At 43.1% G+C, this 17,391-nt stretch overlaps 1 protein-coding gene across 2 annotated transcripts in view; it reads left to right on the forward strand.

Moving 5' to 3' along the window:
* Positions 1-4,149, forward strand: part of ELP2 (elongator acetyltransferase complex subunit 2) — a 43,995-nt gene extending 39,846 nt beyond the window's left edge. For both annotated transcript variants that reach the window (XM_081253454.1, XM_081253455.1), the window contains 3 exons: positions 502-635; positions 1,381-1,494; positions 3,588-4,149. In XM_081253454.1, coding sequence (XP_081109580.1) covers positions 502-635; positions 1,381-1,494; positions 3,588-3,744 — 405 coding nt within the window. In that variant the 3' untranslated portion in view covers positions 3,745-4,149. The remainder of the gene's footprint in view (positions 1-501; positions 636-1,380; positions 1,495-3,587) is intronic.
* Positions 4,150-17,391: the final 13,242 nt, after the last annotated feature.

The raw sequence follows: 17,391 nt of genomic DNA on the forward strand, positions 1-17,391 counted from the left end.
ACACCCTTCTGAGGAATGAGCTTCCAGGAAAGCCTCAGTTCTAATGCGGTGTATCATCAAGGTGAGGGCCTCCCGAGTGAGCTGAGCTGATTCCATGAGCAGTGGGTGGTGTAGAAGAAGAACCAGGGACTTGGTTGGTTTCATGCATTTTGTGGTAATTTCTTGGGGTGGTGCACGAGCACCTTGAGGACATGGTGGACAGAATCTCACTGGATCAGAACTGGTTTCCTGAGTATAAAGAGCAGGCTAAACACCCCTGGTCTCTGGGTGGGGACAGTCATCTTTGGACCAGCACAGTTGGGCAGTTGAGGTCTCAGAGACATGTATCTGCTACATGGTGGCTTCTCTGTGATGCTTGAAATGCTCAGAAGTCCTGGAACACAAATGAAAATGATGCATTTTTTAAAATGTCAGTGTCCTCTATGCCATTGAAACGCTCTAATGCATTGCTAGAAACCTTGCAAAGAGAAAGTCTTACAGAGTTTGATCTGTCTGTGTTAGGTGGTTGTCTGGGGTGAGTGCGACTCCAGCGATGACTCCATTGAGCACAGCATCGGCCCCTGCTCCTCCGTTCTGGACGTGGGCGGAGCTGTGACTGCCGTCAGTGTCTGCCCAGTACTTAACCTTTCCCAACGGTCAGTCTCTGTGTGGGGCTTCATCTTATGTTTTCTTGAAGAAGACCACTTCGTTTCTCAATGTGTAGCCCTCTTATACTTTCATCTTTGGGTTCTCTTAGCTTCCAAGTTAACTATTTTTTTTTATAATGCTTATGTTTCTCATAGGATTTCTTTTTTGTTTTTAACACGATTTTATTTTATCTTTCTGATCAACCCCTATTTATTTATTTGTTTGTTTGTTTGTTTGGCTGCACGGCGTGGCTTGTGGGATCCTAGTTCCCAGACCAGGGATCCAACCCAGGCCCCAGCACAGTGGAAGCTCAGAGACCCAAACACTGGACCACCAGGGAACTCCCCTCATAAGAATTGCTAAATTGATAGAGCTTGATGATATTCAGCGTGGTGAAATAGGGATTGGGAGTGTGGCTCAAAGGTTCTTATTTCACCAAATTTAGGACTGTGGTGCTTTCTCTGTAACAAGTATCTTCGGTAGAACAAGGGTCTCTGCTGCCAGCCAGGGAAACACTGGTTCATGGGCCTTGCCAGCAGAGGGCAGAGGTAAAACTGTGAGCATCCTCGATGGAGAGGAGGCTCTGTGAGCGCACGGTAGAGCAGTGCACTGGATCCTGGGCCCGAATTTTAAACAGAGTCCTTTGTAAGCCAGAGACAGTTGGGAGCACTGAAGAACTACTTCAGATTGGTGATGGAGATAACAGAAGTTCATGCTAAATTAATCACTGTCTTTCCCTTCCCTTAAAAACAGATATGTTGTTGCAGTAGGATTAGAGTGTGGAAAGATTTGTTTATATTCTTGGAAAAAGACTGATCAAGTTCCAGAAATAAATGACTGGAGGCACTGTGTAGAAACAAGTCAAAGGTATTTCCTTCCTGTTTTTGCTTCCATCAGATTAGATAGATATCATGGAGTCTTTAGCAGCAAATCTAATGTCACATTTGCATGGAGAGAAACACAAATCTGTTCATGGTGCTTACTGCTAATTTGTACCTCTGTGTTTTGTGACAGTCTGTTGAAATTGATGTTTGTTACTATATTGCACTTGCTTTTTAAAAGTTTATTTGACCAAATTGCTTGTTTGCATGATACTGTGTTTACAGACAACGCATTGGAGATGAAAGTGATTTTCATAATGATGAGTTTCAGAATTTGACTAAGTAGAATCTTAGTAAAATTTAATTCAAAATGTTGGTGGTTTTTTGGAAATATTATAGATTGTGTTTGGTAGCCGAATCTCATGTTTGAACACTTCAGCTCACATCCTGAAATGGAGTAAACCGTCAAGTGCCCCTCAAAGCCCTGTGACCAGCCTTCAGGCAGAGTAAGTGCTCCTGAGCCTCGTGCCCTGGGTGTGGGCCTTTACCACCTGAGCTGCTCAGAGCACCTGCTGTTTACAGCCTTCTCCTCATCTACCTGCTTAGGCAGCAGGAAACACTTTTTAATCTACTTCTTTACCCATTTCATTAATTAAAAATGACTAACTTTCAAAAAGTCATTAATGTCATTCTGTGTTAGATTTGTTTTAGGATTCTTCAACCTTCATGTATTTAAATTATCCAAAATGTAACTTCAGATACAATTCCAAACAACAGCATCATGAGGAAGGTCATTGGCTTGATGCCGAGAGACATATTGTACAAGATGTACCTTCCAGGGGAGTTTGTCTCCTTACCGGCAAAGCATGTTAATGCTCATGATAATTGTATTTATTTAAATGTGTTTAAAATGAGATCTGCTTTATTACTGCTGTCCTCATGGGTTCTCTCCCACCTCTCTGATGCTGGGTTTAGCTGTTGAAACAGTTCATGCTATTGGCTTACTGAAGAGAGAGGTATCCAATGAAATTCCATGTTTCGGTCACTTGAAGTTTCCTCTCTCCCTGGCCTCCCCTCCTCTTCTTTTCCTTCCTTTCACTTTGCCCTACCCATGATGCTTGCTCTGCCTCTGCCTAGTACCCAGACCACTTCTGTGGCCCAAACGTGGAACAGTGGCAAGAAGCCCCTCAGAAAGTATGGGCAGGGGACATGTACAGAATTTGAGTTTTTCATTTAAAAATTTTTTAGTCATTATGGTGACTTTGGATTTGCAAGAACTAATTCCTGGCTTACCTTACCTTCCTTACCTTACCTTACCCTTTCATCACTTCGAGGCTATACTTCATTCTTTTGATCCGGAGAGTGCGTTGGTGACAAGGACTCTCAGAGTCTGCAAGTATAATTTGTGAGCTCAGGATTATTTTCAGTGTTTACTGCTTTAAGACTTGCACCTTATTCACCTTATTCCGTTTTGGTTTGGAGGACTAGTTTGCAGGTTAAATTTATAGAGGATATTATATTTCATAGAGATTTATTAATAATCTATGTTTGGTAGCATCCTAGGTCAGCCATGGGGCTGGGGGCTGGGGGCAGTGCGTTAATATGAACATCTTGGCCAAGGTCATGCAGTTACAGGTCACATTGGAGACCGAGCTTCTTTCACTGGGTAGTTTATTGAATCTTTCACTGTCTTCCCTTACCCAGCAGTAAATAATGAGAGTAAGCATCCATTCAAGTTACAGGGATGTCAGAAGATGAAATAATGTAGAATATATTGCAAAGTTGGAATTCTTTAGAAAAGAAGCACATTTAGTAATGTTACCTGAAAGACTGATTTTAATAGTTAAAATTGATAGTTAAAGCAAAATTTGACAGAAATGCATTGTCTATTTCTTCCTCTTTTTGGTGGTGTCCTTGGTCATTAAGTAAAATGTTTTCAAGGGTAACATAAAATTGCTAAAATATTAGTGATGAGATTTTAAAACCTGTACATTTAGATGGTCAGGTTTTGACTTCTGTTTATGTTAACAACACTAATAGGAAGAGCATACTAATTGAATTAATCTGCAGGTGAGCGCCCAGGAAAATATTTCATAGTCACAGCATACATTCATTTCATGATTTCTCTCTTTGTTTTAGCCAAAGTCATACACTTGCTATCAAAAAATTATGCTGGAAGAACTGTAATGGAAAAACTGAACAGAATGAAGCAGAAGGCACTGAATGGTTACACTTCGCAAGTTGTGGTGAAGATCACACTGTGAAGATACACAGAGTTAACAGATGTGCGCTGTAAAGGACTTAATGACTGCAAGCATATACTCGTTGGTATCTTAAAAATATTTATCATTAAATAGATAACCTTTCTTTACCTCATAATTTCATTGCATTTCATGCTTAAGACCTATGGCAGTAGTCCTTATGTGAGTCTCAGACCCTTTGAAATATGATGAAAGCTACAGACACTTTTCTCAAAATGTTTATATACACACAGTCTCAGAACCTTGCCCATACTTTCAGGGATTCAGACCTGTATCTGTGTGTCCCAGATTGAGAGCCTCTATTCTTTCTTTCTTCATGACCAAATTTACCTAATTTTGTGTCATTTCGGGCCTTCTCTTTTCAAATGTTTGGGATGTTTCATTATTTACTACCCTCCTCTGAGGAAGAGCCTCGAAAATAAAAAGAGATAAAACCCAGATTACTCAATTTTTATTTTAACAGTTTTTTGTAAATACGCAGACCACACAAAGTGTGGTCTTGACCCCTCCCTCCCCGTACACACCAAACATTCTAGGAATTTGGCAGGTCGTGAGTTTGAACTGTAGTCGGTCCCTTCTCTTATTCTTTAAAAGTGCATAGATTCTTCCTTCAGAGTTTGACTTAAAGTGCTTAAAGTAACTGAGAGATATAGGGGCTGGAAAGTAGCGTCTGAACCACGTGAATTTCTGTGAAGTTGCAAGGATGAGTCACAAGAGGAAGGATGAAGTCTTGAGCGTGAAGGATGTGCCCCAGGGAGAGGGCGCGATGGGAGCAGAGGGCAGAAGAACACACCAGAAAGACAGTGTTGGGTGTGCCTGCCGACCTTTGGGAGGCTGCCCACGAGAGCTGAGCACTTGGGAGTTGGGTGGAGAGAGGTTAAGAGAGGGTGTGGGAGAGCCTGCGAAGACTGGTGGGAGGGCCAGGCCTCTCCTGACCCTGTGGGCACATGCGCCACCTGGCAGATTGCCACTTTGCACACTGTATGTGGTAAACAGCTGGAAGGAGGGAGGCGAGGATTTTCTTGGTGGGGGTTTATGCTATTATCTAACATGACATTTTACTTCCAAAGAAGTTAAGTGATACTTAGTCTAAATGAAGGTTTTTAGACCAGGACTACCCAGTATTTCTAGTCCAACAGAAATATAATGTGAGCTACCTATGTACTTTAAACTTTTCTGGTAGCCACATAAAGTAAAAAGAAACAGGTGTAATTTATTTTAATGACACATTTGTTCAAACCCAGTATATCCCAAATAGTATTTTAATATAGTCAATATAAAAAATTATGGAGATATTTTACCCTTTCTTCTGTATGAAATCTTTGTACACTACAAATTGCATTTTACACTTACAGCTCATCTCAATTCATACTAGCCACATTTCAAATGCTCACTAGCCACCTGTGGCTAGTGGCTATATCCATATTTGGACAGTGCAGTTCTAGACCACTGAATCTGTATAAACTTGTCTTACACTCTTAGGGGTGTGTGTGTGCATGTGAGCGTGTATGCACCAAGGCAGTGAGCACCTGAGCTTCTTAACCTCAGAAACCAGGATGCTCTGAAGTCTGATTTCTTTGCTTATCTGCTGAAGGATCTGAATCGTCCAGTTGGCACACAGCAATTTGTTCAGATCCTGCGCACGTGGGATTCCAGAGCAGATTCAGTGGACTAACAGTCCTTTAGAGCCTTTTCCAGCACGGAACTCAACCCACTAAGGTCTCCTGAAAGCAGGCCTAGTCTTAGAGAGACCAAATTCATGGTTAGTTGTTGTTTTGCCAGTTGTAAATAGACAGTTTTCCCAAGTTGTCCTGAAGCATCTTCCTCAGTAATCACGTGTGTAATTAATTCCGTTCAGTAAGTGTTCCCAGGACTTGCTGTACGTTTGGACAGTACATTGGACTTCATACACATACATTGTACTTTTACCATGATGGTCTTCATCTGCTGAAGGAGAACACTTTGAACCATACTGTAGTAGTTCACAACATCTAAAGCAGAAGGCAGTCTTGCAGCTTTGCTCTGGAGTTGCTGAGGAGTATTTCAGAATCCCTGACCTGCCCTTCCTTGTTTTCCCTGATAATTTCATTTTTCTGCCTGAGTCACAGCATCAAAGCTCAGACTGATGCCAAGTGCCAGCCTAAGCAGTCGCTGTCATCTGACCTATGTGACTTTCCTAGATGGAGGAGAGGTGATTGGGTTGTGCTCCCAGCACATGTTTACCTTGGGCAACAAGGAGCCAAATCACTGTCTTCCCAGTAGCCTCAGGGGCAGCAGCCATGGTTATTGGTTCCAAAGACAGACTGTGGGGATTTGAGGGAGACTGTGCCAATTCAGGAATAAAATGAAAGAATCATTCCCTGTCTTAAATTATCCTCACTACCATAGAAAATCTTGGGTTGTCTGTAAGAAAAATGCAAGGCCTTCTACCACCTTCTGTACAAATCCTATGTACTTCTCAAGGCAATCTGGGTGAGGGTTGGAACCCCAATGTAAGGAATCAAAAGTGTGTTTGAATCCTGGCTTACACTGGCTATAACTGGGTAAGCTTTCCCCCTCATTTCTGTAAATGGAGATAATATTAATGGATCAGTCTGACCTCGATTCAGCTCTGTGTGAAAGAAAATGCAAAATGTTCTTTCTGGCTTATTGTGAGATAGAAGTTTTCTCTCTCAAAAGCAATCAAGGTAGGCAGACCAGGTTGGGCAGAGAGCCTTCTCAACATGGTCAGGGGACCCAGGCTCTTTGCTACCATCCTCAGCGTGTGGCTTCCTCACTATCCAGGGTGGCTGCTTGGCCTCCTGCCATGACCTTTGCATCCCAGCCAGCAGAAAGCAGGAAGGCATAAGAGGCTTGCCCCTAACTTTAAGAAAACTTGGAAGTCCATATAGTTGTGCTTAATCTCTGTGGCCTGAATTTTGTCTTGTAGCCATACCTCAAGAGAGGCTGGGAAATGAAATCTTTATTACAGGTGGTCATGTCCTTAGCTGGGAATTGAAGTGCTTTATTCTGGAAGAAAGAACAAATGTTAGTCTCATTTCATAAAAAGTAACCACTTCATAGGGTTGTTTTGAGGATTAAATGAGCCAATGCATGAAAAATGCTAGCCCAAGTCCTGGATATAGTAAGACACCAATAATTGGTAACTGTTACAATTAAATTAAGCTCAGCTCATGTCATCTCCATAGAGTCTTTATTAATCCCCTCATTTCAAGTATTCTTTCTCTGAATTCATTGTATTTTCTTCTCATTTTCTTTTATGGCATTTGTTAATTCCTGTTTTATTAATGTATGTCCTAAGCAGTATCAATTAGATGCTTTCTATGCTCAAAAAGATACAGGGAATTATTAGCTCACATAATTGAAAACAGTCCAGTGGTAGGACAAAGCCCATGTATGGTTTGACCAGGACACTGTTTCCCTTTCTCTAATTCTCTCAGCTCTGCCCTCTCCATGTGTCAGTTGTCTTCTAAGGCTGTCCTATCTCATGGCTATGAGATGGATGAAAGCAGCCCTTGAGGTTACATATCCCCTTGCTCATTCATATCAAAAAGAACAAACCTTTGAGAGTTCCTTGGCGGTCCAGTGGTTAGGACTCGGCACTTTCACTGCCGTGGGCCCAGATTTGATCCCTTGTCGGGAAACTAATACCCTGCAAGCCGTGTGGTGAGGCCAAAAGAACCCCCAAAGAATTAGCCTTTAAACATTAAGTCCCTAGCTTTACTCTGAGTGGACCATCCTGAATTAATCACAGTGGTCAGAGGAAACCACACATTGAGCGGCTGGAGCCTGCCCATGTAGCAAGAGTATGAGATTACCTATTCTGGAGCTGGGGGCAGGGTCGGTCCCATTAAGACCATGTGGTTTCTCTACATGGGGTGGTTTTTGAAAGCAAAATCTGAGGGGCGGTGGATGCTGGATAGGTAACCAAAGAAAGCCAAGCATACAAGCCTACTAAAGCCCAAACATCAGGGCATCAGGTTTTTTTTTTTTACATCTTTATTGGAGTATAATTGCTTTACAATGGTGTGTTAGTTTCTGCTTTATAACAAAGTGAATCAGTTATACATATGTTCCCATATCTCTTCCCTCTTGCATCTCCCTCCCTCCCACCCTCCCTATCCCACCCCTCTAGGTGGTCACAAAGCACCGAGCTGATCTCCCTGTGCTATGCGGCTGCTTCCCACTAGCTATCTGTTTTATGTTTGGTAGTGTATATATGTCCATGCCACTCTCTCACTTTGTCACAGCTTACCCGTCCCCTTCCCCTTATCCTCAAGTCCATTCTCTAGTAGGTCTGTGTCTTTATTCCCGTCTTACCCCTAGGTTCTTCATGACATTTTTTTTCTTAGATTCCATATATGTGTTAGCATATGGTACTTGTCTTTCTTTTTCTGACTTACTTCACTCTGTACGACAGACTCTAGGCCCATCCACCTCACTACAGATAACTCAGTTTCGTTTCTTTTTATGGCTGAGTAATATTCCATTGTATATATGTGCCACATCTTTTTTTTTTTTTTTTTTTTTGCGGTACGCGGGCCTCTCACTGTTGTGGCCTCTCCCTTTGTGGAGCACAGGCTCCGGACGCGCAGGCTCAGCGGCCATGGCTCACAGGCCCAGGCGCTCCGCAGCATGTGGGATCCTCCCGGACCGGGGCACGAACCCGTGTCCCTTGCATCGGCAGGCAGACTCTCAACCACTGCGCCACCAGGGAAGCCCTGTGCCACATCTTCTCTATCCATTCATCCGATGATGGACACTTAGTTTGCTTCCATCTCCTGGCTATTGTAAATAGAGCTGCAATGAACATTTTGGTACATGACTCTTCTTGAATTATGGTTTTCTCAGGGTAAATGCCCAGTAGTGGGATTGCTGGGTCACATGGTAGTTCTATTTGTAGTTTTTTAAGGAAGCTCCATAATGTTCTCCATAGTGTCTGTACCAATTCACATTCCCACCAACAGTGCAAGAGTGTTCCCTTTTCTCCACACCCTCTCCAGCATTTATTGTTTCTAGATTTTTTGATGATGGCCATTCTGACCGGTGTGAGATGATATCTCATTGTAGTTTCAATTTGCATTTCTCTAATGATTAATGATGTTGAGCATTCTTTCCTGTGTTGGCAATCTGTATATCTTCTTTGGAGAAATGTCTATTTAGGTCTTCTGCCCATTTTTGGATTGGGTTGTTTGTTTTTTTGTTATTGAGCTGCATGAGCTGCTTGTAAATTTTGGAGATTAATCCTTTTATCAGTTGCTTCATTTGCAAATATTTTCTCCCATTCTGAGGGTTGTCTTTTGGTCTTCTTTATGGTTTGCTTTGCTGTGCAAAAGCTTTTAAGTTTCATTAAGTCCCATTTGTTTATTTTTGTTTTTATTTCCATTTCTCTAGGAGGTGGGTCAAAAAGGATCTTGCTGTGATTTATGTCATAGAGTTTTTGCCTATGTTTTCCTCTAAGAGTTTGATAGTTTCTGGCCTTACATTTAGGTCTTTAATCCATTTTGAGCTTATTTTTGTGTATGGTGTTAGGGAGTGTTCTAATCTCATACTTTTACATGTACCTGTCCAGTTTTCCCAGCACCACTTATTGAAGAGGCTGTCCTTTCTCCACTGTACATTCCTGCCTCCTTTATCAAAGATAAGTTGGCCATATGTGCGTGGGTTTATCTCTGGGCTTTCTATCTTGTTCCAGTGATCTATATTTCTGTTTTTGTGTCAGTACCATACTGTCTTGATTACTGTAGCTTTGTAGCATAGTCTGAAGTCAGGGAGCCTGATTCCTCCAGCTCCATTTTTCTTTCTCAAGATTGCTTTGGCTATTCGGGGTCTTTTGTGTTTCCATACAAATTGTGAAATTTTTTGTTCTAGTTCTGTGAAAAATGCCAGTGGTAGTTTGATAGGGATTGCATTGAATCTGTAGATTGCTTTGCGTAGTAGAGTCATTTTCACAATGTTGATTCTTCCAATCCAAGAACATGGTATATCTCTCCATCTATTTGTATCATCTTTATTTTCTTTCATCAGTGTCTTATAATTTTCTGCATACAGGTCTTTTGTCTCCTTAGGTAAGTTTATTCCTAGATACTTTTATTCTTTTTGTTGCAGTGGTAAATGGGAGTGATTTCTTAATTTCACTTTCATATTTTTCATCACTAGTGTATAGGAATGCCAGAGGTTTTTGTGCGTTAATTTTGTATCCTGTTACTTTACCAAATTCATTGATTAGCTCTAGTAGTTTTCTGGTAGCATCTTTAGGATTCTCTATGTATAGTATCCTGTCATCTGCAAACAGCTTTACTTCTTCTTTTCCAATTTGGATTCCTTTTATTTCCTTTTCTTCTCTGATTGCTGTGGCTAAAACTTCCAAAACTATGTTGAATAAGAGTGGTGGGAGTGGGCAACCTTGTCTTGTTCCTGATCTTAGTGGAAATGCATTCAGTTTTTCACCATTGAGGATGATGTTGGCTGTGGGTTTGTCATATATGGCCTTTATTATGTTGAGGAAAGTTCCCTCTATGCCTACTTTCTGCAGGGTTTTTATCATAAATGGCTGTTGAATTTTGTCGAAAGCTTTCTCTGTATCTATTGAGATGATCATATGGTTTTTCTCCTTCAGTTTGTTAACATGGTGTATCACATTGATTAATTTGCATATATTGAAGAATCCTTGCATTCCTGGAATAAACCCCACTTGATCATGTTGTATGATCCTTTTAATGTGCTGTTGGATTCTATTTGCTAGTATTTTGTTGAGGATTTTTGCATCTATGTTCATCAGTAATATTGGCCTGTAGTTTTCTTTCTTTGTGGCCTCTTTGTCTGGTTGTGGTATCAGGGTGATGGTGGCCTCGTAGAATGAGTTTGGGAGTGTTCCTCCCTCTGCTATATTTTTGAAGAGTTTGAGAAGCATAGGTGTTAGCTCTTCTCTAAATGTTTGATAGAATTCGCCTGTGAAGCCCTCTGGTCCTGGGCTTTTGTTTGTTGGAAGATTTTTAATCACAGTTTCAATTTCAGTGCTTGTGATTGGTCTGTTCATATTTTCTATTTCTTCCTGATTTAGTCTTTGCAGGTTGTGCATTTCTAGGAATTTGTCCATTTCTTCCAGGTTGTCCATTTTATTGTTATAGAATTGCTTGTAGTAATCTCTCATGATCTTTTGTATTTCTGCAGTGTCAGTTGTTACTTCTCCTTTTTCATTTCTAATTCTATTGATTTGAATCTTCTCCCTTTTTTTCCTGATGCATCTGGCTAATGGTTTATAAATTTTGTTGATCTTCTCAAAGAACCAGCTTTTAGTTTTATTGATTTTTGCTATCATTTCCTTCATTTCTTTTTCATTTATTTCTGATCTGATTTTTATGATTTCTTTCCTTCTGCTAACTTTGGGGGGTTTTTTGTTCTTCTTTTTCTAATTGCTTTAGGTGCAAGGTTAGGTTGTTTATTCGAGATGTTTCCTGTTTCTTAAGGTAGGATTGTATTGCTATAAACTTCCCTCTTAGAACTGTTTTTCCTGCATCCCATAGGTTTTGGGTCATCGTGTCTCTGTTGTCATTTGTTTCTAGGTATTTTTTGATTTCCTCTTTGATTTCTTCAGTGATCACTTCGTTATTAAGTAGTGCATTGTTTAGCCTTCATGCGTTTGTATTTTTTACAGATCTTTGCCTATAATTGATATCTAGTCTCATAGTGTTGTGGTCGGAAAAGATACTTACACAATTTCAATTTTCTTAAATTTACCAAGGCTTGGTTTGTGACCCAAGATATGATCTATCCTGGAGAATGTTCCATGAGCACTTGAGAAAAATGTGTATTCTGTTGTTTTTGGGTGGAATGTCCTATAAATATCAATTAAGTCCATCTTGTTTAATGTATCATTTAAAGTTTATGTTTCCTTATTTATTTTCATTTTGGATGATCTGTCCATTGGTGAAAGTGGGGTGTTAAAGTCCCCTACTATGAATGTGTTACTGTCGATTTCCCCTTTTATGGCTGTTAGTATTTGCCTTATGTATTGAGGTGCTCCTATGTTGGGTGCATAAATATTTACAATTGTTATATCTTCTTCTTGGATCGATCCCTTTATCATTATGTAGTGTCCTTCTTTGTCTCTTCTAGTAGTCTTTATTTTAAAGTCTATTTTGTCTGATATGAGAATTGCTACTCCCGCTTTCTTTTGATTTCCATTTGCATGGAATATCTTTTTCCATCCCCTCACTTTCACTTCAGTCCCTAGGTCTGAAGTGGGTCTCCTGTAGACAGCATATATATGGGTCTTGTTTTTGGTATCCATTCAGCCAGTCTGTGTCTTTTGGTAGGAGCATTTAATCCATTTACATTTAAGGTAATTATCGATATGTATGTTCCTATTCCCATTTTCTTAATTGTTTTGGGTTTATTATTGTAGATCTTTTCCTTCTCTTGTGTTTCTTGCCTAGAGAAGTTCCTTTAGCATTTTTTGTAAAGCTGGTTTGGTGGTGCTGAACTCTCTCTCAGCTTTTGCTTGTCTGTAAAGGTTTTAATTTCTCCTTCAAATCTGAATGAGATCCTTGCTGGGTAGAGTAATCTTGGTTGTAGGTTTTTCTCCTTCATCACTTAAATATGTCCTGCCAGTCCCTTCTTGCTTGCAGAGTTTCTGCTGAAAGATCAGCTGTTAACCTTATGGGGATCCTTTTGTGTGTTATTTGTTGTTTTTCCCTTGCTGCTTTTAATATGTTTTCTTTGTATTTAAGTTTTGACAGTTTGATTAATATGTGTCTTGGCGTGTTTCTCCTTGGATTTATCCTGTGTGGGACTCTCTGTACTTCCTGGACTTGATTAACTATTTCCTTTCCCATATTAGGGAAGTTTTCAACTATAATCTCTTCAAATATTTTCTCAGTCCCTTTCTTTTTCTCTTCTTCTTCTGGGACCCCTATAATTCGAATGTTGGTGCATTTAATGTTGTCCCAGAGGTCTCTGAGACTGTCCTCAGTTCTTTTCATTCTTTTTTCTTTATTCTGCTCTGCAGTAGTTATTTCCACTATTTTATCTTCCAGGTCACTTATCTGTTCTTCTAGCTCAGTTATTCTGCTATTGATCCCTTCTAGAATATTTTAAATTTCATTTATTGTGTTGTTCATCGTTGTTTGTTTCCTCTTTAGTTCTTCTAGGTCCTTGTTAACTGTTTCTTGCATTTTCTCTATTCTATTTCCAAGATTTTGGATCATCTTTACTACCATTATTCTGAATTCTTTTTCAGGTAGACTGCCTATTTCCTCTTCATTTGTTAGGTCTGGTGGGTTTTTATCTTGCTCCTTCATCTGCTGCGTGTTTTTCTGTCTTCTCATTTTGCTTATCTTACTGTGTTTGGGGTCTCCCTTTTGCAGGCTGCAGGTTCGTATTTCTGATTGTTTTTGGTGTCTGTCCCCAGTGGCTAAAGTTGGTTCAGTGGGTTGTGTAGGCTTCCTGGTGGAGGGGACTAGTGCCTGTGTTCTGGTGGATGAGGCTGGATCCTGTCTTTCTGGTGGGCAGGTCCATGTCTGGTGGTGTGTTTTGGGGGTCTGTGGCCTTTTTATGATTTTAGGCAGCCTCTCTGCTAATGGGTGGGGTTGTGTTCCTGTCTTGCTAGTTGTTTGGCATAGGGTGTCCAGCACTGTAGTTTGCTGGTCGTTGAGTGAAGATGGGTGTTGGTGTTGAGATGGAGATCTCTGGGAGATTTTTGCCATTTGATATTACGTGGAGCTGGGAGGTCTCTTGTGGACCCGTGTCCTGAAGTTGGCTCTCCCATCTCAGAGGCACAGCACTGACTCCTGGCTGCAGCGCCAAGAGCCTTTCATCCACACGGCTCAGAATAAAAGAGAGAAAAAGTAGAAAGAAAGAGGATAAAATAAAATAAAGTAAGATAAAATAAAGTTATTAAAATAAAAAATAATTATTAAGAAAAGAAGTTTTTTTAAGTAAAAAAAAAAAAAAAAAAAAAAACAGAACCCTAGGACAAATGGTGAAAGCAAAGCTATACAGACAAAATCTCACACAGAAGCATACACATACACACTCACAAAAAGAGGAAAAGGGGAAAAAATAATAAATCTTGCTCTCAAAGTCCACCTCCTCAATTTGGGATGATTGGTTGTCTATTCAGGTATTCCACAGCTGCAGGGTACATCAAGTTGATTGTGGAGATTTAATCCGCTGCTTCTGAGGCTGCTGGGAGAGGTTTCCCTTTCTCTTCTTTGTTCTCACAGCTCCTGGGTCACAGCTTTGGATTTGGCCCTGCCTCTGCGTGTAGGTCTCCGGAGGGCGTCTTTTCTTCGCTCAGACAGGACGGGGTTAAAGGAGCAGCTGATTCGGGGGCTCTGGCTCACTCAGGCCGGGCGGAGGGAGGGGTATGGATGCGGGGCGAGCCTGCGGCGGCAGAGGCCAGCGTGATGTTGCAGCAGCCTGAGGCGCGCCGTGCGTTCTCCCGGGGAAGTTGTCCCTGGATCCCGGCACCCCGGCAGTGGCGGGCTGCACAGGCTCCCTGGAGGGGAGGTGTGGAGAGTGATCTGTGCTCGCACACAGGCTTCTTGGTGGCGGCAGCAGCAGCCTTAGCGTCTCATGCCCGTCTCTGGGGTCCGCGCTGTTAGCCGCGGCTCGCGCCCGTCTCTGGAGCTCCTTTAAGCGGCGCTCTTAATCCCCTCTCCTCGCGCACCAGGAAACAAAGAGGGAAGAAAAAGTCTCTTGCCGCTTCGGCAGGTCCAGACTTTTTCCCGCACTCCCTCCGGGCTAGCTGTGGTGCACTAGCCCCTTCAGGCTGTGTTCACGCCGCCAACCCCTGTCCTCTCCCTGCGATCGGACCGAAGCCCGAGCCTCAGCTCCCAGCCCCGCCCGCCCCGGCGGGTGAGCAGACAAGCCTCTCGGGCTGGTGAGTGCCGGTTGGCACAGATCCTCTGTGCGGGAATCTCTCTGCTTTGCCCTCCGCACCCCTGTTGCTGTGCTCTCCTCCGCGGCTCCGAAGCTTTCCCCCTCCGCCACCCGCAGTCTCCGCCCATGAAGGGGCTTCCTAGTGTGTGGAAACCTTTCCTCCTTCACAGCTCCTTCCCACTGGTGCAGGTCCCGTCCCTATCCTTTTGTCTCTGTTTATTCTTTTTTTCTTTTTCCCTACCCAGGTACGTGGGGAGTTGCTTGCCTTTTGGGAGGTCTGAGGTCTTCTGCCAGCGTTCAGTGGGTGTTCTGTAGGAGTTGTTCTACGTGTCGAAGTATTCCTGATGTATCTGTGGGGAGGAAGGTGATCTCTGCGTCATACTGTTCCACCATCTTCCCCCTCTCTCCAGGGCATCAGATTTGTTTTCTTGTTTTCCATAGCACCTAGAACAATGTAGCTGGCCCTGTGTTCTGTCAAATATTTGCTGAATTCAAGAATAAGTTTGATCGCACAGATGGCTGGCTGGTGGAGGAAGCATTCTTCAGTGTAATCCACCGGTCAGTAAATAGGAAAACTGGCATCAGATCCTTTCCCTGTCTTGGTGGCATAAAGAGGGAACAAAGAGCAGGAAGGAGATGTCAACCCAGAAGGGAAAAAGAAGGGCGTGGTTTGGCCCAGTCCACCCACCCTTGAATGAACAGGGAGAAGCTGGGGCCCCCAGGAAAAGGGCCTCAGCTGCGGGTCCACCCACCCTCTCACTCCTGTTGTCTGCCTAGTACTCGGGGCGGAGAGCCGGGTGTTGTTTTGAACATGAGTCTGGATATAACGGAGCCTTGTTCCCAAACATGGTGATTTTGAGCTGCCCTTTTAGCTTCTGTTCACAAAAAAGGTCTCCTATCACTCCAGGGGAGGGAGCTTCCTGGGGTTTTCTCATCTTTTTTTCCAGTGCTCTCAAGTTGTTTCTGCCAGAGCTTCCAACCTCCAGGCTCTGGAGAGAAACCTGCTCCACTGCTGTCTCTCCTCCTGCTCTGCAGGCCTTCTTCTGATTTCTCCGGTCTCAGGATATCTAGGTCGGCAGGTTCTCATTGTTAAGGAGGTATGCATTTCACTTCTGGCAGTGTAGCAGGGTAACTGAGGACGTGGGAAAAGACGTGACCCAAGAGTCGGCTCACCTAACAAGCTGGGTGCGTGAGAATGTTTCAGGACTGCAAGCAGTACTGATTGCTCTGGGCACTGATCCACGCATGTCCTTGGTATAATTGGGAACATAAGAAAGTAAGGAGGTGCATTGCTTAGATGTTCAAGGACGACACAGCCTGTGCTAAAAAGAACCTTTTTCTATTAGATAAAGCTTAACTAAATACGCCATAGTGGACTGAGGGCTTTGCTGTTTTGCCTGGGCGAGCAACAGCCCTCTACCACTGTGCTTTAACGCATACATCTCGTGTGTTGGACTCATTTTCGTCCCTGACTGAACAACTGCAACATGGCAGGAAGCCCCAATTTCATTATCCAAACTAAATTCAACCTCCTCTGAAACACCGACCCCATCTCAACTACTTGGCAGAAAATATGATCCATCATAATTGGCAGCTCCCAACTACCTCCATGATCCAGAGGCCTCGGGGGTTTTAGCCAGTGGAAAACCTCTACCCTTCCTTACCATTTAAGACTGGACCGTTATAATGGAGCTTCCATCCCCACCAGGATAACAGAAATGTTCACTTAGGTCACTGCATATCACAGAACCAAGCAAGCTGAATAATCTGATCAGTCCTTGTCCTAACTGGCTTTTCAGCCTTAGTTACCATCAAGGCGCTCTCCTCTAGCTCTCCTCCCATCTCTCTGACTGTACCTTCTCAGTAGTCAGTGGCATGGAGGCAGGTGATCCTTAAATGTCACTGGCCTCAGACACACCTCTTCCCGTCCCTCCTGGACCCCAGCCATGTTCTGCACCGTAGGGTCTGCCCCGCTCTCTTGCCTCAGTCCCCATCCCTACCCCTCATCCCCTACCACAGGCTGTGCTCCAGCCTCACTGAAGTTCCTGCTTTGGGAATTTTCTGAGCCTTTTGCACCTTCAGGCCATTGTACGTGGAATGCTACCGCCCAACCCAGGACCCTCTGGAGTCCTAGGTGGAGGAGGCTTAACCTTTTGAAGGAAGGCCCCTTCTTGAGCTCTGCAGCATGGAGAGGCGACCTGGCTGTAGACCATCTTCTTCACTGTCCTGGGGGCCTCTCAGCCCAGAGGCTGCCTTATGGACTGTTGTCTTCCCAGCGCCTACCATGTTCCTAGCAGGAAGCAGATTTCCAATGAACATTGAATGAGTGTCCCTGCCAAAGCATGTTTTCACCTGCAGTAATTCAGCCTGGACAGTTCCAAGAGTTTGTAGCTGGTTTCCCTGCCCGCAATTCCACCACCCCATCCAGCCTGGGCACAGTCATTAGACAGTTTGGTCGAAATCACCTCTTGGGGACACCTTCTTGCTCAAAAATCTTCGGAATGAAATCCTATTCCCTTAGACCGACTTAAACCTGCCTTTCAAAACCTGCCCCCAAACCTGCACCACCTCCTTCCTCAATCCCCACAGACTCTAACTCTGACAGGCACTCACTGAACTGTTGCCAAGTGAGTGAATGAATAAATATTTTGTGAATGAATGTCTCCTGTATTGTGGAGATTCTCAAGAATGGAGTCCATTGCCAGGGAACACATCATCCTGAGTACAGAACCAGGCTGAGTGGGATGGACCAGGGGCAGAGCCTCACCAAGGGGGAAAGATTTTAAGGCAAAATTGGG

The sequence above is a fragment of the Mesoplodon bidens genome (assembly GCF_964165515.1).
Source record: "Mesoplodon bidens genome assembly, chromosome: 13".
NCBI lineage: Eukaryota > Metazoa > Chordata > Mammalia > Artiodactyla > Ziphiidae > Mesoplodon > Mesoplodon bidens.